At 42.6% G+C, this 27,906-nt stretch overlaps 1 protein-coding gene and 1 pseudogene across 4 annotated transcripts in view; one reads left to right on the forward strand and one right to left on the reverse strand.

Annotated features, from left to right (window-relative positions):
- Positions 1-3,457: 3,457 nt before the first annotated feature.
- Positions 3,458-6,607, forward strand: LOC118367860 (mitochondrial import receptor subunit TOM40 homolog; annotated as a pseudogene).
- A 132-nt stretch (positions 6,608-6,739) lies between these two features.
- Positions 6,740-27,906, reverse strand: part of LOC118367861 (B-cell lymphoma 3 protein homolog) — a 28,998-nt gene continuing 7,831 nt past the window's right edge. For 3 of the 4 annotated variants that reach the window (XM_052494730.1, XM_052494729.1, XM_035751560.2), the window contains exons 3-9: positions 22,209-22,317; positions 9,400-9,601; positions 8,708-8,796; positions 8,462-8,542; positions 8,037-8,204; positions 7,568-7,673; positions 6,740-7,484 (exon numbers count right to left, since the gene is read on the reverse strand). In XM_052494730.1, the coding sequence (XP_052350690.1) occupies positions 7,303-7,484; positions 7,568-7,673; positions 8,037-8,204; positions 8,462-8,542; positions 8,708-8,796; positions 9,400-9,601; positions 22,209-22,317 (937 nt within the window). In that variant the 3' untranslated portion in view covers positions 6,740-7,302. The remainder of the gene's footprint in view (positions 7,485-7,567; positions 7,674-8,036; positions 8,205-8,461; positions 8,543-8,707; positions 8,797-9,399; positions 9,602-22,208; positions 22,318-27,906) is intronic. The other variant, XM_035751561.2, reaches the window with a different exon arrangement.

The following is a 27,906-nucleotide window of genomic DNA, read 5'->3' on the forward strand; positions in this document are numbered from 1 at the left end:
TTGTGTGTCTTGGTTCATCACACTGAACGTTGTTTGTTTCAAGTTACACATTTTATCAGTGGTCAGCTAACATTGTGGAAAGTATGCATAACCTATTTGGCATAGGCCTGTCATGAAACTAGCTATATGTATACATTTCTATTTGCTAGGGCAGATGTGTTAATGATACCACATCTGATAACACCATAGTACCCTCCAAGCTCGAGACCCTGGGTCTCGACCCCGCCCTGTGCAACTGGGTACTGGACTTCCTGACGGGCCGCCCCCAGGTGATAAGGGTAGGCAACAACATCTCCTCCCCGCTGATCCTCAACACTGGGGCCCCACAAGGGTGCGTTCTGAGCCCTCTCCTGTACTCCCTGTTCACCCACGACTGCGTGGCCACGCAAGCCTCCAACTCAATCATCAAGTTTGCGGACGACAACAGTGGTAGGCTTGATTACCAACAACGACGAGATGGCCTACAGGGAGGAGGTGAGGGCCCTCTGAAAATAACGGAAATAACCTCACACTCAACGTCAACAAAACTAAGGAGATGATTGTGGACTTCAGGAAACAGAGGGAACACCCCCTATCCACATCGATGGAACAGTAGTGGAGAGGGTAGCAAGTTTTAAGTTCCTCGGCATACACATCACAGACAAACTGAATTGGTCCACTCACACTGACAACGTCGTGTGACAACCTCAGGAGGCTGAAGAAATTTGGCTTGTCACCAAAAGCACTCACAAACTTCTACAGATGCACAATCGAGAGCATCCTGGCGGGCTGTATCACCGCCTGGTACGGCAACTGCTCCGCCCTCAACCGTAAGGCTCTCCAGAGGGTAGTGAGGTCTGCACAATGCATCACCGGGGGCAAACTACCTGCCCTCCAGGACACCTACACCACCCGATGTTACAGGAAGGCCATAAAGATCATCAAGGTCATCAACCACCCGAGCCACTGCCTGTTCACCCCGCTATCATCCAGAAGGTGAGGTCAGTACAGGTGCATCAAAGCTGGGACCGAGAGACAGAAGCTGTTTTTCAATCTCAAGGCCATCAGACTGTTAAACAGCCACCACTAACATTGAGTGGCTGCTGCCAACACACTGACATTGACACTGACCCAACTCCAGCCACTTTGATAATGGGAATTGATGGGAAATGATGTAAATATATCACTAGCCACTTTAAACAATGCTACCTTATATAATGTTACTTACCCTACATTATTCATCTCATATGCATACGTATATACTGTACTCTATATCATCGACTGCATCCTTATGTAATACATGTATCACTAGCCACTTTAACTATGCCACTTTGTTTACTTTGTCTACATACTCATCTCATATACTGTACTCGATACCATCTACTGTATGCTGCCCTGCACCATCACTCATTCATATATCCTTATGTACATATTCTTTATCCCCTTACACTGTGTATAAGACAGTAGTTTTGGAATTGTTAGTTAGATGTTGGTTATCACTGCATTGTCGGAACTAGAAGCACAAGCATTTCGCTACACTCGCATTAACATCTGCTAACCATGTGTATGTGACAAATAAAATTTGATTTGATAAATTGGGAAAACATTCAAGATTCCATAGTATACAGTACCGGTCAAAAGTTTGTACACCTACTCATTCAAGAGTTTATCTAGATTTAAAAAAAAATGTTTTTACTAATTCCTACATTTGTAGAATAGACATCAACTATGAAACAAAACACACAATCGTGTAGCAACCAGTGAAGTGTAAACAAACCTAAATATTTTTGATTCTTCAAAGTAGCAACCCTTTGCCTTGACTGCTTTGTATACTCTTGGCATGAGATGGTCTTTAAGCAGTTTCCACATGATGATCACTTGTTGGCAGCTGTTCCTTCACTCTGTGGTCCAACTCATTTCAATAGGGTTGAGGTCGTTTTTTTTGTTGTAGAGGCCTTAGTTATCTGATGCAGTAATCCATCACTCTCCTTGGTCAAATAGCCCTTACACAGCCTGGAGATGTGTTGGGTCATTGTTCTGTTGAAAAACAAATGATAGTCCCACTAAGCACGAACCAGATGGGATGTTGTATCGCTGCATAATGCTGTGGTAGCTATGCTGGTTAACTGTGCCTTGAATTTGAAATCAGTATCACCAGCAAAGCACCATCACAACACCCTCATGCTTCATGGTGGGAACCACACATGCGGAGATCAACCGTTCACCTACTCTGCGTCTCAAAGACAGCGGTTTGAAAATCTCAAATTTGCACTCGTCAGACCAAAGGATGGATTTCCACTGGTCTAATATCCATTGCTTGTGTTTCTTGGCCCAAGGAAGTCTCTTCTTGGTGTCCTTTTTTGGTTACTACATGATTCCATATTTGTTATTTCATATTTTTTATGTCTTCACTATTCTAGTGTATCATTTTTTAAACTTAGAATGAGTAGGCGTGTTCAAACTTTTGACTGGTACTGTACATTCTACATGTAGAAAGAATCACAGGAAAACGAGCACTGTATAAGATTACCCTGGGAATGACTTGCTTCATGGGAATGAATGAAGCAACGGATTGGAAGGCGCAAAATAATTAATTAATGTCGTATTCAGGTGCTAGTCGGAAGTAGGAAACTCGTAAATGTTGGATTTGCTTACTGGCTGTAGTTATACACGTGTTGCATTCAACCCATACCCCAGTTATTCAGCGACTTAGTGTTCAACTAGATAGTAGATCAGTCATTTCAGAGTTCCCGACTAGGTCCTGAACCCAGCACAACACGCAATATTTAGGATTTTCCTAGTAGTTGGATGTGCTGGCCAATGGTGGTTGAGTTTGTAGGTACACTACCCAATCCATGAGGTTATAGGGGACGGAGGGCGGGCCTAAACGTGCACCGGAAGGTTGTGGTTGAACTTTGCCGGTGTGTAGCTAGAATTACCCCCGGACACGCACAAACAGTCAACGTGAGTTGCTCGCTAACACATTTGAAGGACAGTTGCATGAAATAGACAACTCTAAAACCGATGTCTTTATTACAGATAGCTGATGGTGTTACAGTCTTGTTGTCAGAAGCATGTACAGTGCTGCAATTGTTATCGCTAGCAACATTAGCAAGCTAACGTTAGTCAGTGACCGTCAGTCAAGTCGACCAGGTCTCAGAGCATTTCGTATTCTTCTGTACGTAAATCTGAGACACTCCATTATGTATGATACAGTATCTTACGTTTGGTATGGTTGCATAAGACAGATGGTTACTTAAGGCCACAACGAAAGGGGATTGTGGTTGGTATGGGTGGGCATTTGCTACCTTGCTAAAGTTACGTGTTTGGCTTAAATACCCTTTGGCCTTGACCAAGCTGTGTTAGTCTTTCCCAGTTAATGCGTAGAATTGGATAGCTAGCCACTAGAACTATTAACATAACATCAAGTATCTCACCCCTTCTCTCTCTTTGTGTCTCTCCCTCATCATGCTTCAGCATGGGCAGTGTGTTGGCTGCCAGCTCCCCCTCCCCCAGGCAGTGGCGTTGTCCAGGGGGCCCCTGGGTTGGTGTCAGTCCCCCCAGGGTTCTCCATGCCCTCCGTCCCTCCCCCTCTGTCCCGGGACAGCCAGCAGGTGAGACTGGGAGCCCCCCCCCCAACCCTGGTACCTATGAGGAGTGTCATCGCAAGTGCAAAGGTAAGAATCATACACAGTCATGTCATGCGGTACGTCATCAGCGTTGTACAGGTGCATCTTTCCTGTTCGAATAGACTGGGCAATGATGTTGCAGATTTTATGCTCATATTTATTTGAGAGGTGTGTTTTTCCTCTGACATAAGATGTTTTCTGTCTCATATTTTAGATTGTATTACATGTTTAAATTGTTTTCATTAAATAGTTTCTGTTTTGACCATAGACTTGGACAACTCTAGTGTCCAAAGGTCAGGTTTAGCAAGGGCAGCACCATTGACTTTCACCATTTTGAAATCAACTGGGTGGGGCTATTGGTTAAGGAAGGATCACACAATTCCTTCCAGGTCATCTGGAGGGATCAGCCCATGAATTATACTTGTGAGCAAACATTCCATAGCAAACATTCCATATCTCTATGGTTCTAACGTCATTTCAGAGGTGTTCCCCATCCAGATGGAAGGAGTGCGACTGGTGGTCAACAAGGGCCTGAGTAATCACTTCCAGGTCAGTTGTGGAGCTAGAGGAATATATATTCTAGATGCAGCCAGTCGGTAAGTTCAAGTCAGCGTTAGTATGCATTCTGTTGCAGCTATTATACAATGAAAAGGAACTATCGAACCCTCAAGGCTGTAAAGCTCAAGGTGGTGATTGTCCTATGTCTTATGGATCAGAATACTGTATTGTTTGCCACTTTATTGGATGTCTGCTGTATCTGTTCTACAGGTCAGTCATACAGTCACTCTCAGCGCCTTGGCTGAATCTGGCTACCGGTTTGGTGCCACCTACGTGGGCACTCAACAGACAGGACCTGCTGAGGTAAACTGTCACTTGACTGGTCTGGAAAATGTCTCTCAGCCACTTTACCCTAATATTATTATATTCTAATAAAGTTGTTAATGTACGTGTTGAACCCCCACCCAGTCCTTCCCAGTCATGGTGGGAGACATGGACAACACCGGTAGTCTGAACGCCCAGGTTATCCACCAGCTCACCAGCGCCGTGCGCTCTAAAATAGCCATCCAGGTACGTCACTGTGAAGAGTGGAACGCAACACCAGGATCAGGAAGTTTGTATATTAAACTTACTGTTTATTCATCTGTCCATTTCCAACAATGCCTTTGTTATTTCAACAGACTCAGCAGCACAAGTTTGTGAACTGGCAGTGTGACATGGAGTATCGTGGTGATGACTTCACCTCTGCTGTTACCCTGGGCAACCCAGACGTCCTCCTCGGCTCTGGTAGGATTGTTTTCTCGTCAGACTTCACTGGTGGTCCATGATGCTGCAAAACGACCCATCTCTCCTACAAGCACATTTGTGTGGAAGCTTCATCACTTAAAGCAATAATGTTCTTGTTACCCAGCCTTTTGATCACATGTTATGATGGCCTCTGTTTACAGAGTGAACAGGCTGGTTATTATTCAGACAGTCCTTTATTCTTGTGCTCTATTGTAACATCTATGATGACGATGTTGCTGTCCTCAGGTATTATCGTGGCTCACTACCTTCAGTCCATCAGTCCAGCCCTGGCTTTGGGAGGAGAGCTGGTCTACCACCGTAGGCCTGGAGAGGAGGGAGCAGTCACCTCCCTAATGGGCAGATACACAGGTGAGACCCTCTCTGACCCACACCGCACCACCTCACCTTCTGTTAGAGCCAGGAGCTTTTCACTGGTCAGGTCACTGAGATTAATATTCTTCTTGTTTTTACTCCAGGCAATAATTATGTCGCCACATTGACTCTAGGAGGTGCTGGTGCTCATGCAACATACTACCACAGAGCCAATGACCAGGTACCCAAACTAAGCTATCCTATCACCTAGCCCCCAGTCTAGACCACAAAACTCCTCAAACTTTAGTGTGGATCACTGTGCAAAATAGTTGGGAGAATCCACTGGTATCCTACTATCTCGTGACCATGCTAATGGACCATGCCTTTTCTGACATGTAGGTGTTAGCCCACTGAAATACTTGAGGCTATGTAGCAGCACAGTGCTAGGTCTGTTTGTGAGACCATCTTGTCGTTCTACCAACTCAGCTGCAGCTGGGGGTAGAGTTTGAGGGCAGCATGCGGACGCAGGAGACCGCAGTATCGTTTGGGTACCAGCTGGACCTCCCTAAAGCCAACCTGCTCTTTAAAGGTAAGCCACTGTCTGTCCCTCGACAGCACAGCTATTCAGCCAGACCTCTAGGATTAATTGAGTGAGTTGAGCCATTTGTCAATGATTGTCCCAGGTCTGAATTATTTCCTGATCAGTCCATCCCTGTCTCCAGGTTCGGTAGACAGTAACTGGGTGGTGGGGGCGGTCCTGGAGAAGAAGCTGCTGCCCCTGCCTCTCTCCTTGACCCTGGGAGCCTTCCTTAACCAAAAGAAGAACAAGTTCCAGTGTGGCTTCAATGTCACAGTTGGCTAGACCTCCTCCAGCCGCCTCCGACACACTGGGACCAGCACAGAAACACACAGTCCTGGGCTTGTCATGTATCTACTGGATTCAGAGACTCTCCTATACTGTGAATTGTGGGGCAGAGTGAGCGAGGGGGTTACTCTATACCATGGAGCCAGGCCTACATATTGTAGCACAAGTCTATTTCCTTCTGGTATATATGTGATACCCAACAAATAGAGAGCATCAGGTGATTCAGTCCAACATGTGATTAGACTAATATTGTCGCTGTCTGATAACTGCATCTACATTTTTGGCAATTTCCAAACAATACAGAAACTATAGGGCTATATTTTACTGTTAACGAATATACAATTACTGAACTTCAGAAGTATTTTGAATACATTTTCCTGGTCCTAGTCATGAAATGTTCAGAGTACACTTACTGCTTTCAATATGTAATAGAAATGGAGTTGAAGTTCTCACCAGACCGTGACAATATTCTGAAATGCATTTAGAATAAACAACTTTTCTATCTTTGGTTTTTGATGTTAAAGACCATTAAGGACTGGTTCTGTGTCCGTGTGCTGCTATGAATGTGAAGAAAAATAACTTGATGTAGAAAAATATTTATCAATCATACAATATATTATTCAAAGTAAACCAGAAAAGAAAAAGCAAAAAAAGAATCACGAATTTCAAGTAAGGTGGAGCACCAGTTTCCAAACAGCCCATCACACACACAACAGTTCTGAATGAAGTCTATTCAGGAAACTGCAGTAACGTTAATTCTTCCAGTGTAGGTGTCATTGCATGTAGAATTGTAAGGAGACTAATGCAGTCACATGACAAATGCATCCAGCTGAGATCTAGAGGTACATAATCATACTGGCATAGGCTCTAGTCCAACAGTAAACAAACTCTCGTTACCAACCAATAACTCAAACAGTGGTGGAACCTAACTCAGCAGGGACACTGAAAGCGCTTCTCTGTCAACTGTTACCTTTGCCCATGCTGCTGCTGACACTCATGATGGAGACATCTGATTGGGAGGCAGTAGATACAGTGGCTGGGTAAGGGATATTGGTGTGGAGGAGGATAAAGGGAGGCTCTGGATAAAGAGGTCTCTGAACTCCAGGGGAGTAATAGGCGAGTAAATGCCCTATTTGAGCATCAGTGATGGGGGACTGGTGGTGCATTGCTGGAGGGTAGCTGTAGGTCCTTCTCTGGGTCAGGCTGATGTCCACTGCAGTCATCCTGTCGGAGTCAAGCCTCATCGGCAGCTGCTCGCTCTCCCAGATCTTCATTGGAGACTGATGGCCTGACAGGCTCTCTGCTGATTGGCTGTGAAGAGGGCGTGAGAGGTGCCTTGGGGGAATGGGACGAGCTGCGGTGAAGAGGCGACGCTGTGGGAGTGGCCAATGGTGAAAGGCTAAGAGATGGAGAACCTGGGGACAGAGGAGGGATGTGATGAGTTTACTGTGCCCGAATGCATGATGAACATCAAAATACGTGCTCGTCTCACCATTACCTCTAATCTGTGAGTGGGGTGTGCTCCTGTGTGGTGAGGCTGGTACACACTGCTGAGCTTTGGGCTGCTGGTTTCTGGAGCCCTTCCCTCGTAGTACATCTGTTACCTGAGGACAGAGATCTAAAGGGTTAGGTTACCTGAGAGGACACACATTAACAGTGCTGCAATGACAACTAGTGAGTTCACGGCATCTGTGGGGCCTGCTACTGAGTGATTGCATTCCTTAGATTATTTGTGTTTTATTGTTGGTACAGTTTGTTGTTGTGATGACAAGAAAATTGTTATTAGGTACAGCCACTAGAGGGAAGCACCCACAAGGATTAGTTCAGCCCTATGTCCACACTATCGTTCATTTAACCCACTAACTTCACTTTTTATTCTCCTACACATGTGTAAAGCTATTGTGAAATAGAGGGGGGAAAAAGACCCTCTTCCATAGATCCAGTGCATTCATTTTCTTCTCTCTCACCTTCTTGTTCTTGGCCACCATTGCGGGGGTGTCATTGTGGTAGTTCTTCACACTGCTGTCGGCTCTGTTCTTCAGTAGCAGCCTGGCTGTGTCTACCTGGCCTCGCCCACAGGCACTGTGCAGGGCCGTGTTCCCGCTGTACGACTGGCCATTCACATTACAGTCATTCTGATGAGGAGGGGGCAGGAAGAGAGGAAGTGGGAGATTGTTTAGATGTCAAAATAAGTAACACGGTTAGTCTTGGATGGCGATGTGTAACTAAACAGAATCACTTTGAACATTTCTTGTAAATCATCTTCCCAGAAAGGAAAGATAAACCTAAAGGGGAACAGGGGAGGATCTACAGACCATTTTAAATATAGATGAGCTGACTTCAGTAGAACAGCTGGAACAGCTGGAGTCACATATAACACACGTAGCCTTACCTCTATGAGGAAGTGCACCATGTCCATATTGTGGTTCTCTACTGCGTGTATGAGAGGACTGTGGCCACTCTTGATGTCCTGCTTAGAGAGAGGAGAATGGGGACTCTGTAAAGTGGAACTGGAATTAATTGAGTATTATTGGGTAACTAGATGATTCAGTATGCCAGAATAACTCAAAGCCCACTTGAAATGGCCCAGCATTAAGGGGAGAGATGGATAGTTAGGTGGGGGAGGAAGGTGACTGACCATAGCATTGATGTCTGCCCCAGCATCCAGCAGCATTCTGACCAGCTCCTTGTGTCCACCCTGTACAGCTAGGTGGAGAGGGGTGAGGCCTGGAGAGAGGGGGGGGGGGATAAGCAGTTAGGGAGAGAATCACACGCGCACACGCTCCAGAGCCCATGTGTATTCTAGGGGTTTTCTGCTGTTTTGAGTACAAGGCAAACCATGCTGTGCCCAGACTTGTCACACTGGCATACAGACCACAACAGCAGGAAATGCCCTATTCCCCTCTCTGCCTCATACGCCCACCACCATGGGACCTACAGCACGAGTCAAACAGGGGGGATAATGTGTGCTACATATAATGTTAGTATGTGTCGCAACACAGAAATATTCCCACAATATGGGAATTTCTGTACATTAGGCATGAATGTTGTAAACATTGTGGGAGGGTTACTGGCTTTATTTGGGGTAGTAGTAATAATAATAATAATAATAATAATAATAATAAGTATACATCATAAATCTATTATTGTTTTAGTCATGTCTGGCATGACTACCACAAAGGAGCTGTCTGTTTCTTCTATGGACTGTCAATTAGGTCACATTGGAAAGTTAAGAGGAATATAGAATTTATGAATTGAATTTAAATTAATCCCCTGCATTGTCTCAATTGAAACAGAATTGAGGGCAACTTAGTAGCAGTAGTAACTTACCCTCATAGTTCCTGACCTCCAGGCAAGTCAAGATGGAGGGGTGGGAAAGGACGACAGAGAGGCAGGCCTGCTGGCCGTGTTCACAGCAGAGGTGGACCGTTGTCTGACCGTTACGGTCCAGAGCCCCCGGGTCAGCACCCGCACGCAGCAACGCCCCCACCATGTGGGCCTGATGGGTAATCACAGCCAGATGAAGAGGGGTCTGAGAAAGAGGGAGACAGAAAATTCATCTTTAGACAATCATTAAACAAGAACAAATGAAAACCAGGGGCGTCATAACTGTACATTTCACACTAAATATCTGCGGTCACCATTTCTGAAAAGACTGCACATGCACAAACATATTGAGATTTATAAACTTGGCGCACGCCATACATACGTATGTTTCCCGGTTGTGTGCCCCTTTACTCTTTCTCCTTGTAGGCCTATGCTACCTCGTGGGTATTAAACCATCACAGAAAAGGTGAGGCATTTTTTATGCAATGATCATGGAAATGAAAAATAATAGCCCAGGAATTAGATGCCTATTTCTAATTATTTTAAAATTCAAAGATAAATTAAATAGATTCTCACTAAAGGCAAATGATTGCATCTTGTTATTACCTTGTTTATTGTTATGAATAAGCGTGTCCATCATATCCCCTATTTGCACAAAATACTAATCTCCTTCCAATACTTCAACCACTAGAAAATGTACACACATGGTCTAAATTTTGCAGAGTCATGAATTATAAATGCCAACGTTTGCGTGAACGCATGTTTGGGGCTATATTCTGTACATACGGATGGTTTATAAATGAGGTAAACCAAGAGCAGAGGAAGAAGAGATGAGGAGGAATAGTGTATTACTCCTGTTAAATGGAATCGCATCGTTTCATCTCCATCCAGTTCTGCAGGGGGAAGGTCACAAGAGCTTATAAACGGTGGGCTAGATAAGGTTGGGCATAAGTCCCTAAACAAACCAGAGCCGCCCAGCACAGAGGGCTTTCTGGCTTCATCAGATTTGGACATCGGCAGACAAAGATAAACGCCACACGGCATGGTAAACACACCACACGGCATGGTAAACACACCACACGGCATGGTAAACACACCACACGGCATGGTAAACACACCACACGGCATGGTAAACACACCACACGGCATGGTAAACACACCACACGGCATGGTAAAAACGCCACACGGCATGGTAAAAACGCCACACGGCATGGTAAACACACCATCAAAGTCCAAAATACAAATCAGCTAGGAGATGAAGATACAGCCCCATACATTTTTTTTCTAGTTTCAAAATTAGGTGCACCTAAAGTATTTGAAAGAACTAATGCTGTTTCGAGCCAGGTCGAATGTGATGCTGTTTCGAGCCAGGTCAAATTCCAGAGACATGCCACTATGCAGGGGATTGCAGATTCCAACACGGGTTTACTGAAAGCACTGGAGCAATCCAGGATCTTCCAGTGATGGACAATGATTCATTAATTCATAAAACCTGATTTGAAAAATGTTAACTTTGTCAGTGGTCCAATGTCCAGAGACATGCAAAAGGGTTTAGGGAAGTCACTTAGTAATCATACTGAACAATCTCAGTGGTCAGGATGATCATTTAGTTTCACTTTTGATTCAGGAAAAGCATGTACTTACAGTGTGTGTGTGTGTGTGTGTGTGTGTGAGGCTGTGTTCCAGTAAAGAACAGCAGTAAAATACCAAAGCGCCGGCGGGAGAAAACACTGGTGAAATGCCAGTGGCCTTCACTTCCTGAGAAAACACTCCTATTTCCCTGAATCGTCAGTCATGACTGATCACACACACACCCTAGTGTTTGACCTCCCATGAACTACCAACAGTCTGACTCAGTCATATTGTGCTTCCTAGAATGTCCCTGAACATGAAGCCGTAAAGGACGTAACCGGCAACATGTCACAATACTTCATCAAAGGCACAGGTCAAATAAAGGCTTTTATGGTGGTCCAAAAACATTCCAAAGTTCATTGAGTTTAGTACTAGCTTCCTGTAAACCATTCCAGAATGACAAACAAAAACAGCACAGATAAGAGGGGCAGAGTGTGGGGAGGGAGAGAAGGGGGAGCATAGGGTAAGAAAGCCAGGGAGAGGAATAGCTGGAAGCGGTATAGACAAGGGGATAGATGGGATAAGAGGGAAAATCCCTTCCCTCTCCCCTGCTGGCTGTGTGTCCACAGAGTTACATTCCAATGAAATGAGCAGATAAACCAGAAGAACAGAGGAGTGGAGGGGAGAGTTCTAGGTATGAGGAAAAGCATTGAAAGGGTGGTTGTGTGCCAGACAAAGATAAGGATACAAAGAACAGGGGGGGAGAAGGTAAAAACAAAGAGAAATTAGAGGTGTGCATAGGGTGTACTTCCTGTTAATGTTCTAGTTGTGCAACTTCTCAGGAAAGACCAACAAAGTCCCTTACCATACCATGGAAGAGCTTATTTTACTAGTTCTTTACATGGTTCAATAATTTGTATAATTTATGCAGTTATAGGAGGGGTCAACTCACAATGTACTGAGATAAAATCAGAGAGAGAGACGATCAGAGAGAGAGAGACAGACAGGGAGATGGAGACTAGCGCAGAAAGGGAAAGTCCCGGATTCTACCCTCTAAACCTCAGCAACAAGGTATGTTGAGAAACAGAGCAGAGCAGGGGGGGGTCATGTGACTTCTCAGAATGAGGATACTAAGTGCACATACACATGCACTGTAGAAGCCTCACACAATACACTGCATGCCACAAGCACACCCACACAGACAGACAAAGCATAATGTACAAAGTGGCAACAGTAGCGTTAAGGACATGGTCATTCATTTGCAATATCTGAACAGTTTCCAGGGAACTTGAATAACCTAACATGGGAGTAACATTGGCCAGAGAATTGGGAAGTGCACCAGCTAGTAGATGTCAGTGTTTGGTTAGCAGTAGGTGACAGTGTTTGGTTAGTAGTAGGTGACAGTGTTTGGTTAGTAGTAGGTGACAGTGTTTGGTTAGCAGTAGGTGACAGTGTTTGGTTAGCAGTAGGTGACAGTGTTTGGTTAGCAGTAGTGTCAGTGTTTGGTTAGTAGTAGTGACAGTGTTTGGTTAGCAGTAGGTGACAGTGTTTGGTTAGTAGTAGTGACAGTGTTTGGTTAGCAGTAGTGACAGTGTTTGGTTAGCAGTAGTGACAGTGTTTGGTTAGTAGTAGTGACAGTGTTTGGTTAGCAGTAGTGACAGTGTTTGGTTAGCAGTAGTGACAGTGTTTGGTTAGCAGTAGTGACAGTGTTTGGTTAGCAGTAGTGACAGTGTTTGGTTAGCAGTAGTGACAGTGTTTGGTTAGCAGTAGTGACAGTGTTTGGTTAGCAGTAGTGACAGTGTTTGGTTAGCAGTAGTGTCAGTGTTTGGTTAGTAGTAGTGACAGTGTTTGGTTAGTAGTAGTGACAGTGTTTGGTTAGTAGTAGTGACAGTGTTTGGTTATCAGTAGTGACAGTGTTTGGTTAGCAGTAGTGACAGTGTTTGGTTAGCAGTAGATGACAGTGTTTGGTTAGTAGTAGTGACAGTGTTTGGTTAGTAGTAGTGACAGTGTTTGGTTAGCAGTAGTGACAGTGTTTGGTTAGTAGTAGTGACAGTGTTTGGTTAGTAGTAGTGACAGTGTTTGGTTAGTAGTAGTGTCAGTGTTTGGTTAGTAGTAGTGTCAGTGTTTGGTTAGCAGTAGGTGACAGTGTTTGGTTAGTAGTAGTGACAGTGTTTGGTTAGCAGTAGTGACAGTGTTTGGTTAGCAGTAGTGACAGTGTTTGGTTAGCAGTAGTGTCAGTGTTTGGTTAGTAGTAGTGACAGTGTTTGGTTAGTAGTAGTGACAGTGTTTGGTTAGCAGTAGTGTCCGTGTTTGGTTAGTAGTAGTGACAGTGTTTGGTTAGTAGTAGATGACAGTGTTTGGTTAGTAGTAGTGACAGTGTTTGGTTAGCAGTAGTGACAGTGTTTGGTTAGCAGTAGTGACAGTGTTTGGTTAGCAGTAGTGACAGTGTTTGGTTAGCAGTAGTGACAGTGTTTGGTTAGTAGTAGTGACAGTGTTTGGTTAGTAGTAGTGACAGTGTTTGGTTAGTAGTAGTGACAGTGTTTGGTTAGCTGTGTTTGGTTAGTAGTGACAGTGTTTGGTTAGCAGTAGTGACAGTGTTTGGTTAGTAGTAGTGACAGTGTTTGGTTAGCAGTAGTGACAGTGTTTGGTTAGCAGTAGTGACAGTGTTTGGTTAGCAGTAGTGACAGTGTTTGGTTAGCAGTAGTGACAGTGTTTGGTTAGGAGTAGTGTCAGTGTTTGGTTAGTAGTAGTGACAGTGTTTGGTTAGTAGTAGTGACAGTGTTTGGTTAGTAGTAGTGACAGTGTTTGGTTAGTAGTAGTGACAGTGTTTGGTTAGCAGTAGTGACAGTGTTTGGTTAGTAGTAGTGACATTGTTTGGTTAGTAGTAGGTGACAGTGTTTGGTTAGTAGTAGATGTCAGTGTTTGGTTAGCAGTAGTGACAGTGTTTGGTTAGTAGTAGATGACAGTGTTTGGTTAGTAGTAGTGACAGTGTTTGGTTAGTAGTAGTGACAGTGTTTGGTTAGTAGTAGGTGTCAGTGTTTGGTTAGTAGTAAATGTCAGTGTTTAGTTAGTAGTAGATGTCAGTGTTTGGTTAGTAGTAGTGACAGTGTTTGGTTAGTAGTAGATGACCATGTTTGGTTAGCAGTAGTGACATTGTTTGGTTAGTAGTAGGTGACAGTGGTTGGTTAGTAGTAGATGACCATGTTTGGTTAGTAGTAGTGACAGTGTTTGGTTAGCAGTAGTGACAGTGTTTGGTTAGTAGTAGATGTCAGTGTTTGGTTAGCAGTAGTGACAGTGTTTGGTTAGTAGTAGTGACAGTGTTCGGTTAGCAGTAGTGACAGTGTTTGGTTAGTAGTAGGTGACAGTGTTTGGTTAGTAGTAGATGACCATGTTTGGTTAGTAGTAGGTGACAGTATTTGGTTAGTAGTAGGTGACAGTATTTGGTTAGTAGTAGGTGACAGTGTTTGGTTAGTAGTAGTGACAGTGTTTGGTTAGCAGTAGTGACAGTGTTTGGTTAGTAGTAGGTGACAGTGTTTGGTTAGTAGTAGATGACCATGTTTGGTTAGTAGTAGTGACAGTATTTGGTTAGTAGTAGGTGACAGTGACATTTGGTTAGTAGTAGGTGACAGTGTTTGGTTAGTAGTAGTGACAGTGTTTGGTTAGTAGTAGTGACAGTGTTTGGTTAGCAGTAGTGACAGTGTTTGGTTAGTCGTAGATGACCATGTTTGGTTAGTAGTAGTGACAGTGTTTGGTTAGTAGTAGGTGACAGTGTTTGTTTGTTTAGCAGTAGTGACAGTGTTTGGTTAGTAGTAGATGACCATGTTTGGTTAGTAGTAGTGACAGTGTTTGGTTAGCAGTCGTGACAGTGTTTGGTTAGTAGTAGATGACCATGTTTGGTTAGTAGTCGTGACAGTGTTTGGTTAGCAGTAGTGACAGTGTTTGGTTAGTAGTAGATGACAGTGTTTGGTTAGCAGTAGTGACAGTGTTTGGTTAGCAGTAGTGACAGTGTTTGGTTAGCAGTAGTGACAGTGTTTGGTTAGCAGTAGTGACAGTGTTTGGTTAGTAGTAGTGACAGTGTTTGGTTAGTAGTAGTGACAGTGTTTGGTTAGTAGTAGATGTCAGTGTTTGGTTAGTAGTAGATGTCAGTGTTTGGTTAGCAGTAGTGACAGTGTTTGGTTAGTAGTAGTGACAGTGTTTGGTTAGTAGTAGTGACAGTGTTTGGTTAGTAGTAGTGACAGTGTTTGGTTAGTAGTAGTGACAGTGTTTGGTTAGTAGTAGTGACAGTGTTTGGTTAGTAGTAGTGACAGTGTTTGGTTAGTAGTAGGTGACAGTGTTTGGTTAGTAGTAGGTGACAGTGTTTGGTTAGTAGTAGATGACCATGTTTGGTTAGTAGTAGATGACCATGTTTGGTTAGTAGTAGTGACAGTGTTTGGTTAGTAGTAGTGACAGTGTTTGGTTAGTAGTAGTGACAGTGTTTGGTTAGTAGTAGTGACAGTGTTTGGTTAGTAGTAGTGACAGTGTTTGGTTAGTAGTAGTGACAGTGTTTGGTTAGTAGTAGTGACAGTGTTTGGTTAGTAGTAGTGACAGTGTTTGGTTCGCAGTAGTGACAGTGTTTGGTTAGTAGTAGATGACCATGTTTGGTTAGTAGTAGTGACAGTGTTTGGTTAGCAGTAGTGACAGTGTTTGGTTAGTAGTAGATGACCATGTTTGGTTAGTAGTCGTGACAGTGTTTGGTTAGCAGTAGTGACAGTGTTTGGTTAGTAGTAGATGACAGTGTTTGGTTAGTAGTAGTGACAGTGTTTGGTTAGTAGTAGATGACAGTGTTTGGTTAGTAGTAGATGACAGTGTTTGGTTAGCAGTAGTGACAGTGGTTGGTTAGCAGTAGTGACAGTGTTTGGTTAGTAGTAGTGACAGTGTTTGGTTAGTAGTAGATGACAGTGTTTGGTTAGTAGTAGATGACAGTGTTTGGTTAGTAGTAGATGTCAGTGTTTGGTTAGCAGTAGTGACAGTGTTTGGTTAGCAGTAGTGACAGTGTTTGGTTAGCAGTAGTGACAGTGTTTGGTTAGCAGTAGTGACAGTGTTTGGTTAGCAGTAGTGACAGTGTTTGGTTAGCAGTAGTGACAGTGTTTGGTTAGCAGTAGTGTCAGTGTTTGGTTAGTAGTAGTGACAGTGTTTGGTTAGTAGTAGTGACAGTGTTTGGTTATCAGTAGTGACAGTGTTTGGTTAGCAGTAGTGACAGTGTTTGGTTAGCAGTAGATGACAGTGTTTGGTTAGTAGTAGTGACAGTGTTTGGTTAGTAGTAGTGACAGTGTTTGGTTAGCAGTAGTGACAGTGTTTGGTTAGTAGTAGTGACAGTGTTTGGTTAGTAGTAGTGACAGTGTTTGGTTAGTAGTAGTGACAGTGTTTGGTTAGCAGTAGTGTCAGTGTTTGGTTAGCAGTAGGTGACAGTGTTTGGTTAGTAGTAGTGACAGTGTTTGGTTAGCAGTAGTGACAGTGTTTGGTTAGCAGTAGTGACAGTGTTTGGTTAGCAGTAGTGTCAGTGTTTGGTTAGTAGTAGTGACAGTGTTTGGTTAGTAGTAGTGACAGTGTTTGGTTAGCAGTAGTGTCCGTGTTTGGTTAGTAGTAGTGACAGTGTTTGGTTAGTAGTAGATGACAGTGTTTGGTTAGTAGTAGTGACAGTGTTTGGTTAGCAGTAGTGACAGTGTTTGGTTAGCAGTAGTGACAGTGTTTGGTTAGCAGTAGTGACAGTGTTTGGTTAGCAGTAGTGACAGTGTTTGGTTAGTAGTAGTGACAGTGTTTGGTTAGTAGTAGTGACAGTGTTTGGTTAGTAGTAGTGACAGTGTTTGGTTAGTAGTAGTGACAGTGTTTGGTTAGTAGTAGTGACAGTGTTTGGTTAGCAGTAGTGACAGTGTTTGGTTAGCAGTAGTGACAGTGTTTGGTTAGCAGTAGTGACAGTGTTTGGTTAGCAGTAGTGTCAGTGTTTGGTTAGTAGTAGTGACAGTGTTTGGTTAGGAGTAGTGTCAGTGTTTGGTTAGTAGTAGTAGTGACAGTGTTTGGTTAGTAGTAGTGACAGTGTTTGGTTAGTAGTAGTGACAGTGTTTGGTTAGTAGTAGTGACAGTGTTTGGTTAGCAGTAGTGACAGTGTTTGGTTAGTAGTAGTGACATTGTTTGGTTAGTAGTAGGTGACAGTGTTTGGTTAGTAGTAGATGTCAGTGTTTGGTTAGCAGTAGATGACAGTGTTTGGTTAGTAGTAGTGACAGTGTTTGGTTAGTAGTAGTGACAGTGTTTGGTTAGTAGTAGTGACAGTGTTTGGTTAGTAGTAGGTGTCAGTGTTTGGTTAGTAGTAAATGTCAGTGTTTAGTTAGTAGTAGATGTCAGTGTTTGGTTAGTAGTAGTGACAGTGTTTGGTTAGTAGTAGATGACCATGTTTGGTTAGCAGTAGTGACATTGTTTGGTTAGTAGTAGGTGACAGTGGTTGGTTAGTAGTAGATGACCATGTTTGGTTAGTAGTAGTGACAGTGTTTGGTTAGCAGTAGTGACAGTGTTTGGTTAGTAGTAGTGACAGTGTTTGGTTAGCAGTAGTGACAGTGTTTGGTTAGTAGTAGTGACAGTGTTCGGTTAGCAGTAGTGACAGTGTTTGGTTAGTAGTAGGTGACAGTGTTTGGTTAGTAGTAGATGACCATGTTTGGTTAGTAGTAGGTGACAGTATTTGGTTAGTAGTAGGTGACAGTATTTGGTTAGTAGTAGGTGACAGTGTTTGGTTAGTAGTAGTGACAGTGTTTGGTTAGTAGTAGTGACAGTGTTTGGTTAGTAGTAGTGACAGTGTTTGGTTAGTAGTAGTGACAGTGTTTGGTTAGCAGTAGTGACAGTGTTTGGTTAGTAGTAGGTGACAGTGTTTGGTTAGTAGTAGATGACCATGTTTGGTTAGTAGTAGTGACAGTATTTGGTTAGTAGTAGGTGACAGTATTTGGTTAGTAGTAGGTGACAGTGTTTGGTTAGTAGTAGTGACAGTGTTTGGTTAGTAGTAGTGACAGTGTTTGGTTAGCAGTAGTGACAGTGTTTGGTTAGTCGTAGATGACCATGTTTGGTTAGTAGTAGTGACAGTGTTTGGTTAGTAGTAGGTGACAGTGTTTGGTTAGCAGTAGTGACAGTGTTTGGTTAGTAGTAGATGACCATGTTTGGTTAGTAGTAGTGACAGTGTTTGGTTAGCAGTCGTGACAGTGTTTGGTTAGTAGTAGATGACCATGTTTGGTTAGTAGTCGTGACAGTGTTTGGTTAGCAGTAGTGACAGTGTTTGGTTAGTAGTAGATGACAGTGTTTGGTTAGCAGTAGTGACAGTGTTTGGTTAGCAGTAGTGACAGTGTTTGGTTAGCAGTAGTGACAGTGTTTGGTTAGTAGTAGTGACAGTGTTTGGTTAGTAGTAGATGTCAGTGTTTGGTTAGTAGTAGTGACAGTGTTTGGTTAGTAGTAGATGTCAGTGTTTGGTTAGTAGTAGTGACAGTGTTTGGTTAGTAGTAGTGACAGTGTTTGGTTAGTAGTAGTGACAGTGTTTGGTTAGTAGTAGTGACAGTGTTTGGTTAGTAGTAGTGACAGTGTTTGGTTAGTAGTAGTGACAGTGTTTGGTTAGTAGTAGTGACAGTGTTTGGTTAGTAGTAGGTGACAGTGTTTGGTTAGTAGTAGGTGACAGTGTTTGGTTAGTAGTAGGTGACATTGTTTGGTTAGTAGTAGATGACCATGTTTGGTTAGTAGTAGTGACAGTGTTTGGTTAGTAGTAGTGACAGTGTTTGGTTAGTAGTAGTGACAGTGTTTGGTTAGTAGTAGTGACAGTGTTTGGTTAGTAGTAGTGACAGTGTTTGGTTAGTAGTAGTGACAGTGTTTGGTTCGTAGTAGTGACAGTGTTTGGTTAGTAGTAGATGACCATGTTTGGTTAGTAGTAGTGACAGTGTTTGGTTAGCAGTAGTGACAGTGTTTGGTTAGTAGTAGATGACCATGTTTGGTTAGTAGTCGTGACAGTGTTTGGTTAGCAGTAGTGACAGTGTTTGGTTAGTAGTAGATGACAGTGTTTGGTTAGTAGTAGTGACAGTGTTTGGTTAGTAGTAGATGACAGTGTTTGGTTAGTAGTAGATGACAGTGTTTGGTTAGCAGTAGTGACAGTGGTTGGTTAGCAGTAGTGACAGTGTTTGGTTAGTAGTAGATGACAGTGTTTGGTTAGTAGTAGATGTCAGTGTTTGGTTAGTAGTAGGTGACAGTGTTTGGTTAGCAGTACTGACAGTGTTTGGTTAGTAGTAGTGACAGTGTTTGGTTAGTAGTAGATGTCAGTGTTTGGTTAGTAGTAGTGACAGTGTTTGGTTAGTAGTAGTGACAGTGTTTGGTTAGTAGTAGTGACAGTGTTTGGTTAGCAGTAGTGACAGTGTTTGGTTAGTAGTAGTGACATTGTTTGGTTAGTAGTAGGTGACAGTGTTTGGTTAGTAGTAGGTGACAGTGTTTGGTTAGTAGTAGGTGACATTGTTTGGTTAGTAGTAGATGACCATGTTTGGTTAGTAGTAGTGACAGTGTTTGGTTAGTAGTAGATGTCAGTGTTTGGTTAGTAGTAGTGACAGTGTTTGGTTAGTAGTAGTGACAGTGTTTGGTTAGTAGTAGATGTCAGTGTTTGGTTAGTAGTAGTGACAGTGTTTGGTTAGTAGTAGTGACAGTGTTTGGTTAGTAGTAGTGACAGTGTTTGGTTAGTAGTAGTGACAGTGTTTGGTTAGTAGTAGTGACAGTATTTGGTTAGTAGTAGTGACAGTGTTTGGTTAGTAGTAGTGACAGTGTTTGGTTAGCAGTAGTGACAGTGTTTGGTTAGTAGTAGTGACATTGTTTGGTTAGTAGTAGTGACAGTGTTTGGTTAGTAGTAGTGACAGTGTTTGGTTAGCAGTAGTGACAGTGTTTGGTTAGCAGTAGTGACAGTGTTTGCTTAGTAGTAGATGACAGTGTTTGGTTAGTAGTAGTGACAGTGTTTGGTTAGCAGTAGTGACAGTGTTTGGTTAGTAGTAGGTGACCATGTTTGGTTAGTAGTAGGTGACCATGTTTGGTTAGTAGTAGTGACAGTGTTTGGTTAGTAGTAGGTGACAGTGTTTGGTTAGTAGTAGGTGACAGTGTTTGGTTAGTAGTAGGTGACAGTGTTTGGTTAGTAGTAGTGACAGTATTTGGTTAGTAGTAGATGACAGTGTTTGGTTAGTAGTAGTGACAGTATTTGGTTAGTAGTAGTGACAGTGTTTGGTTAGTAGTAGTGACAGTGTTTGTTTAGCAGTAGTGACAGTGTTTGGTTAGTAGTAGTGACATTGTTTGGTTAGTAGTAGTGACAGTGTTTGGTTAGTAGTAGATGACCATGTTTGGTTAGTAGTAGATGACCATGTTTGGTTAGTAGTAGATGACCATGTTTGGTTAGTAGTAGATGACCATGTTTGGTTAGTAGTAGATGACAGTATTTGGTTAGTAGTAGATGACAGTGTTTGGTTAGTAGTATTGACAGTGTTTGGTTAGTAGTAGGTGACAGTGTTTGGTTAGCAGTAGTGACAGTGTTTGGTTAGTAGTAGATGACAGTGTTTGGTTAGTAGTAGATGACCATGTTTGGTTAGTAGTAGTGACAGTGTTTGGTTAGCAGTAGTGACAGTGTTTGCTTAGTAGTAGATGACCATGTTTGGTTAGTAGTAGTGACAGTGTTTGGTTAGCAGTAGTGACAGTGTTTGGTTAGTAGTAGATGACCATGTTTGGTTAGTAGTAGGTGACCATGTTTGGTTAGTAGTAGTGACAGTGTTTGGTTAGTAGTAGGTGACAGTGTTTGGTTAGTAGTAGGTGACAGTGTTTGGTTAGTAGTAGGTGACAGTGTTTGGTTAGTAGTAGGTGACAGTGTTTGGTTAGTAGTAGGTGACAGTGTTTGGTTAGTAGTAGGTGACAGTGTTTGGTTAGTAGTAGGTGACAGTGTGGGAGTATCAAACAGCTGTTTCATAGCACCAGTGCTGCAGCTGATCTGGTAGTCGCACAATGTGCACATGCAACTCAGTACTGATATTAACTCTGCCAAACCGTTGAATAAAATTGACCACTGAAGTATTGTTTGGACTGCACAACACATGTTGAACTGCTGGAGAAAGTTGTTTTTTTGCTGACATAGTATGATTATCTGGCATTGCCAAAAGAGCTTGGCAGGCTTTATGTAAAAGTATTGTGGAGTGTGTTTTAAGATTTTTATTTGGGGTTACAGACTATCCTATATAGTCATTTACTTGTGATTATAACTGACAAATCTAATAAACAATTAGAAAATGGGTTCTCAGGCTTGGCAATAGGTCTGTATCTGGTAGTCACATCGTGGCGAGCATCATGTCTCTCAGCCTGGACTGAAATCTCTCCCTGGCCCCTCACACGAACGTATACAGCCTGTCTGTTAGACTATGCACTACAGACAGGATATCACTGTAAATGCCTCAGTCTCACCTCAACGGTGAGAAAACACAACAAATGGTACCTACGTTATTTCTGGTAAGTGAGCAATGTGTTGTCTGCAACCCCAGTTGTGTGTGTGTGTGTGTGTGTGTGTGTGTGTGTGTGTGTATGTGTGTAGGGTTCAGGGTGATTTCTCTGGGGTGATTAAGCAGACTAACAGAGCTGCAGAGGGAATGTGGCATTGACAGGGTGTGGTGGCACGCTGGAGGGAGGAAGTGGACTCATTTGAAAGTGATGGGAAAAGGCCATGGGGCATTGATGGACTGGGAAAGGTGCAGAAGATGGAACCCAACAGAAAAGAGAACATCACTTCAGAACACACAGCCCTGAACAAAGGATACCAATCATAGCACATCCTTCCAAGCAATAGGCTTGTGCGTGTGACCTTGGCCTGCATTAAGCACAGGTAACCAGAAACTGTACATTTCTTCTGATAACCGGCAGCCGAGAGGTGTTGGTCTGTGTACGGTAAAGAGGCTGGGCGAGGAGGAAATCAAGGACTTCCTCTTTCACACCTTTCCTTATTGTGCTCTGAAGTCTGCAGTGAGTGGCAGGAGTGTGTGTGTGTATATGTTTTCCTATATTATCAGGACCCCAATGTCCTAATATTTCACCGTAATGTCCTGAAAAGGTAGGAAAACAAATTCTATTTTAAGCTTAAGGGTTTTGGGGTTAAGGAAAATATGATTTTTACACTCCAATAACTCCTGACTTTTCTGAAAACACAGCTGTGTGTGCTCATGCATGTATCTCACCTGTCTCAGGTTGTTGTAGATGTCCAGGTCTGTGTGAACCAGTTCCAGGAGAAGGATCATTCTTTGGATCTGAGCTTCCTGCCCCTGCACCACTGCTATGTGAAGAGCCCTGTAACACACACACACACCCAAGTCAAAACTACACACAAAAATAAAACAGGTACACATTCTTCCACACACAAATTCTGATTTAAACCAATAAATGCACAAAATAAATTGACACACATCCTTTTCACACAACTCCAGCATGATTGTAAAGTGGCTGCTGATACATCCTGACACAGAAACCCCCTGACTAACCTTGAAGCCAGAGAAATCCTATGGACCTCAAACTGAATGACACACTAACTGGCATGTGATGGGTGTAAAACCGTTACACAATTGCAGTAGAAAGTTTACACAAGCCTACAATATGTTTTGACAAATTCAGGCTAACCCATAACCTATATATTACTGAATGACCTAGTATTGGCCAACTTCACTTGACCTATGACCTGATTCTCCACAACTGACAGTTAGGCTGAGAGGAGAGCAGTGTGGTGGGTGACTCATTACAAAGCCTGTAGAAAACTGATCAAGGTGACTAGGAAACTGATATTTATATAGTATGTAAAGTGAAAGAACAGAGGTCAAACATAAGAATAAGGAAGAATGACAGGAGTTCCTGGGGAAAAAAAATATTATCAGAAGTGAATTTCAGTAAACTCGTTTGGTTTGGTGTAACTTCCTGTTGTGTGACAATGGCACAGCCCTCTGTATTGGGGGAGATAATCACCATTAAACCATTAGAACTACAGTCTCTATCAGGGGCTTTCTGTGTGTTTTCATGTCTTTCAGCTTCCTCCAATGAATATCAATCGTAAATGCAGAACAAGAGAAGAAAGGTTATGACAGGAAATTGGGTAGGGACATTTTGAGAGAATGATTTAAAAGTACCTTCACTGAGAATTTGGGGTTAGCACAAATTTATGGTAATGTCAGTTTTTTTTGTCTACTTCCTGATCTGTTGTCCATTAAACAGAGTTACAACAGACTAAAACACATATTGGTGTTTGGCATGTCTACCTACTGCACATACAACTAAAGTCTGAGGAGATGAGTAACAACATATTTGCATACTGCAAAGAGGAAATGGAAGATAAAGAAAATACATAGGCCTACACACACAGAGAACATTGCTCAAAGACAACTCTTGACAGCTCTTATACAAAACAAATTTAGCAGAAAACCTTTTTAATCTCCAGCATCTACCTTGTTGGCTTTTTAACACTGGTCACAAATGGTACGTGCTGCAGGCCTACACAATACAAATGGTATGTCCTGAGACAAAACATTTGTCATCCTCTTTCAGAGAGTTGTGAGTTACGTCATACATTCCTCCACATAACTACACGGAACAGAAATATAAACACAACATGTGAAGTGTTGGTCCCATGTTCCATGAGCTGAAATAAAAAAAATCCCAGAAATGTTCCAAAAATGTATTTCTCTAATATTTTACACATTTGTTTCCCTCCCTGTCAGTGAGCATTTCTTCTTTGCCAAGATAATCCATCCACGTGACAAGTGTGGGATTGATTAAACAGGATGATCAGTATCTGACCATAAGGCGCTACATAGGGTACTACGTACGGCACAGTACATCACTTGGGCCAAGCTTCCTGCCATCCAGGACCTATATACCAGGCGGTGTCAGAGAAAGGCCCAAATAAATTGTCAAAAACTCAAGTCCCACTAGTCGTAGACTGTTCTCTCTGCTTCTGCATGGTAAGCGGTACCGGAGCACCAAGTCTATGTCCAAGCGGCTCCTTAACAGCTTCTACCCCCAAGCCATAACACTGCTGAACAATTTATCAAATGGCCACCCGGACAATTTACATTGACACCACCCTTTGTTTTTACTCAGTACCGGAGCCCCCTGTATATAGCCTCGTTATTTTTATGTAATTCAACTGGGTAACTTTATTTGTACTTTATTTTGATTTAGTAAATATTTTAACTCTTTCTTGAACTGTACCGTTGGTTATGGGCTTGTAAGTAAGCATTTCACAAATAAATAAAATTAGATTTCATTTGAAATGTGCACCTTTTTCTGGGGACAATAGGGTGACTAAAATGTGCAGTTTTGTCACAACACAGTGCCACGGGTGTCTGAAAGGGAGCATGCAACTGGTATGCTGACTGCAGGAATGTTCACCAGAGCTTTTGCCAGAAAATTGAATGTTAATTTCTCTACCATAAGCCACCTCCAACGTAATTTTAGAAAAATTGGTAGTATGTCCAACCAACCTCACAACGTGTATGGTGTTCTGTAGGCGAGTGGTTTACTGATGTCAATGTTGTAAATGGAGTGACAGTGGGGATATGGTATTTTTTTTATTAACCTTTATTTAACTAGGCAAGTCAGTTAATAACAAATTCATATTTACAATGACAGCCTATGAACAGTGGGTTAACTGCCTTGTTCAGGAGCAGAATGACAAATTTTTACCTTTTCAGCTCGGGGATTCAATCTTGCAACCTTTCGGTTACTAGTCCAACACTCTAACCACTAGGCTACCCGCCTCCCCGGTATGGGCAAGCATAAGCTAAGGACAACAAACACAATTGAATTTTATCAATGGCAATTTGAATACTCAGAGATACCGTGACATGATCCTGAGTCCCATTGTCGTGCCATTTATCCGCCACCATCACCTCATGTTTCAGCATGATAATGCCCCATGTCGCAAAGATCTGTACACAATTCCTGGAAGCTAAAAATTGTCCCAGTTCTTCCATGGCCTGCATACTCACCAGACATGTCACCCCATAGAGCATGTTTGGGATGCTCTGGATCTATGTGTACGACATCGTCTGTTTTGTCACCAAAGCTCCATATACTACCCACCACTGCGATCTGATAGCTCTCCTTGGCTGGCCCTCGCTTCATATTCATCACCAAACCCACTGGCTCCAGGTCATCTAGAAGTCTTTGCTAGGTAAATCTCAGCTCACTGGTCACCATAGCAGCACCCACCCGTAGCACGCACACCAGCAGGTATATTTTACTGGTCAACCCTAAAGCCAATTCCTCATTTGGCCGCCTCTCCTTCCAGTTCTCTACTGCCAATGACTGGAACGGACTGCAAAAATCACTGAAGCTGGAGACTCATATCTCCCTCACTCACTCACTTTAAGCACCAGCTGTCAGAGCAGCTCACAGATCACTGCACCTGTACATAGCCCATCTGTAAATAGCTCATCCAACTACCTCATCCCCATACTGTTATTTGATTTTGTTTTGCTACTTTGCACCCCAGTATCTCTACTTGCACATTCATCTTCTGCGCATCCATCACTCCAGTGTTTAATTGCTATATTGTAATTATTTAGCCACTATGGCCTATTTATTGCCTTAACTCCCTAATCCTACCTCCTTTGCACACACTGTATATATATTTTTTGCTATTGTATTATTGTCTGTATATTTGTTTATTCCATGTGTTACTCTGTATTGTTGTTTGTGTTGCACTGCCTTGCTTTATCTTGGCCAGGTCGCAGTTGTAAATGAGAACTTGTTCTCAACTAGCCTACCTGGTTAAATAAAGGTAAAATAAAACATAAAATCGTGTCCCAGTTCTCGCCAATATCCAGCAACTTCACACAGGAATTGAAGAGGAGTGGGACAACATTTCACAGGCCACAGTCAACAGCCTAACCAACTCTGAAGGAGATGTGTTGTGCTACACGAGGCAAATTGTAGTCACACCAGATACTGACTGGTGTTCTGATCCACACTTCTACCTTTAAGGTATCTGTGACCAACAAATGCGTATCTGTATTCTCAGTCATGTGAAATTCATAGATTTAGGGCCTAATACATTTATTTCAATTGACTGATTTCCTTATTATGAACTGTAACTTAGTAAAATATTTGAAATTGTTGCATGTTGTATTTTTGTTCAGTACAAATTGTAGTACTTTGTAGTCCATAGCTTGAGCCAACAATGCCCTTAGCATCAACAAATTAAACAGATTTTTTTTTTTTTTTTTTATAAAAAAGATTACACAACTTATGTTGGAGGGCTCGTGTGTGAGATAGGGAGAGGTCATACAGCTTAGCTCTGTTTTACCAGGCAGAGAGAGACTGACTTGACAGCTAATGTAATATTTGGGTGCCAAGCCGAAACATTACATTCTTTCGGAGCTTGATTAAGGCAAGTCCTAACAGAACACTTATCAGCATACGGCCTTGGGTGGATCTCATAACTGCGTCTCTTGAAGACAGGTGCGTGCCTACCTGCACTTATGAGAAATTAAACCTAGCATTATGCATTAGGAGTACAGTGCCTTGCGAAAGTATTCGGCCCCCTTGAACTTTGCGACCTTTTGCCACATTTCAGGCTTCAAACATAAAGATATAAAACTGTATTTTTTTGTGGAGAATCAACAACAAGTGGGACACAATCATGAAGTGGAACGACATTTATTGGATATTTCAAACTTTTTTAACAAATCAAAAACTGAAAAATTGGGCGTGCAAAATTATTCAGCCCCCTTAAGTTAATACTTTGTAGCGCCACCTTTTGCTGCAATTACAGCTGTAAGTCGCTTGGGGTATGTCTCTATCAGTTTTGCACATCGAGAGACTGAAATGTTTTCCCATTCCTCCTTGCAAAACAGCTCGAGCTCAGTGAGGTTGGATGGAGAGCATTTGTGAACAGCAGTTTTCAGTTCTTTCCACAGATTCTCGATTGGATTCAGGTCTGGACTTTGACTTGGCCATTCTAACACCTGGATATGTTTATTTTTGAACCATTCCATTGTAGATTTTGCTTTATGTTTTGGATCATTGTCTTGTTGGAAGACAAATCTCTGTCCCAGTCTCAGGTCTTTTGCAGACTCCATCAGGTTTTCTTCCAGAATGGTCCTGTATTTGGCTCCATCCATCTTCCCATCAATTTTAACCATCTTCCCTGTCCCTGCTGAAGAAAAGCAGGCCCAAACCATGATGCTGCCACCACCATGTTTGACAGTGGGGATGGTGTGTTCAGGGTGATGAGCTGTGTTGCTTTTACGCCAAACATAACGTTTTGCATTGTTGCCAAAAAGTTCAATTTTGGTTTCATCTGACCAGAGCACCTTCTTCCACATGTTTGGTGTGTCTGCCAGGTGGCTTGTGGCAAACTTTAAACAACACTTTTTATGGATATCTTTAAGAAATGGCTTTCTTCTTGCCACTCTTCCATAAAAGGCCAGATTTGTGCAATATAAAACGGATTGTTGTCCTATGAACTTCTGGAGAGAGTTTGCTGCACTGAAAGTGAAGGGGCTGAATAATTTTGCACGCCCAGTTTTTGATTTGTTAAAAAAGTTTGAAATATCCAATAAATGTCGTTCCACTTCATGATTGTGTCCCACTTGTTGATTCTTCACAAAAAAATACAGTTTTAAATCTTTATGTTTGAAGCCTGAAATGTGGCAAAAGTTCGCAAAGTTCAAGGGGGCCGAATACTTTCGCAAGGCACTGTATATTGTGTTATACAGGGCAGTATGTTACTAATACAGACTGATCATTGAGACATTGCTCATCTCTGATCAACCTGTGTCACCGTAGACCTTCATATTCAAACAGAGTGGCTGGGTGGATGCATTTTTCACAACACAATCACAACACGTACAATGCATAGCACAGGTGTGGAGATGTGTGGTAACA

This window comes from Oncorhynchus keta, chromosome 34 (assembly GCF_023373465.1).
Source record: "Oncorhynchus keta strain PuntledgeMale-10-30-2019 chromosome 34, Oket_V2, whole genome shotgun sequence".
Classification (NCBI taxonomy): Eukaryota; Metazoa; Chordata; class Actinopteri; order Salmoniformes; family Salmonidae; genus Oncorhynchus; species Oncorhynchus keta.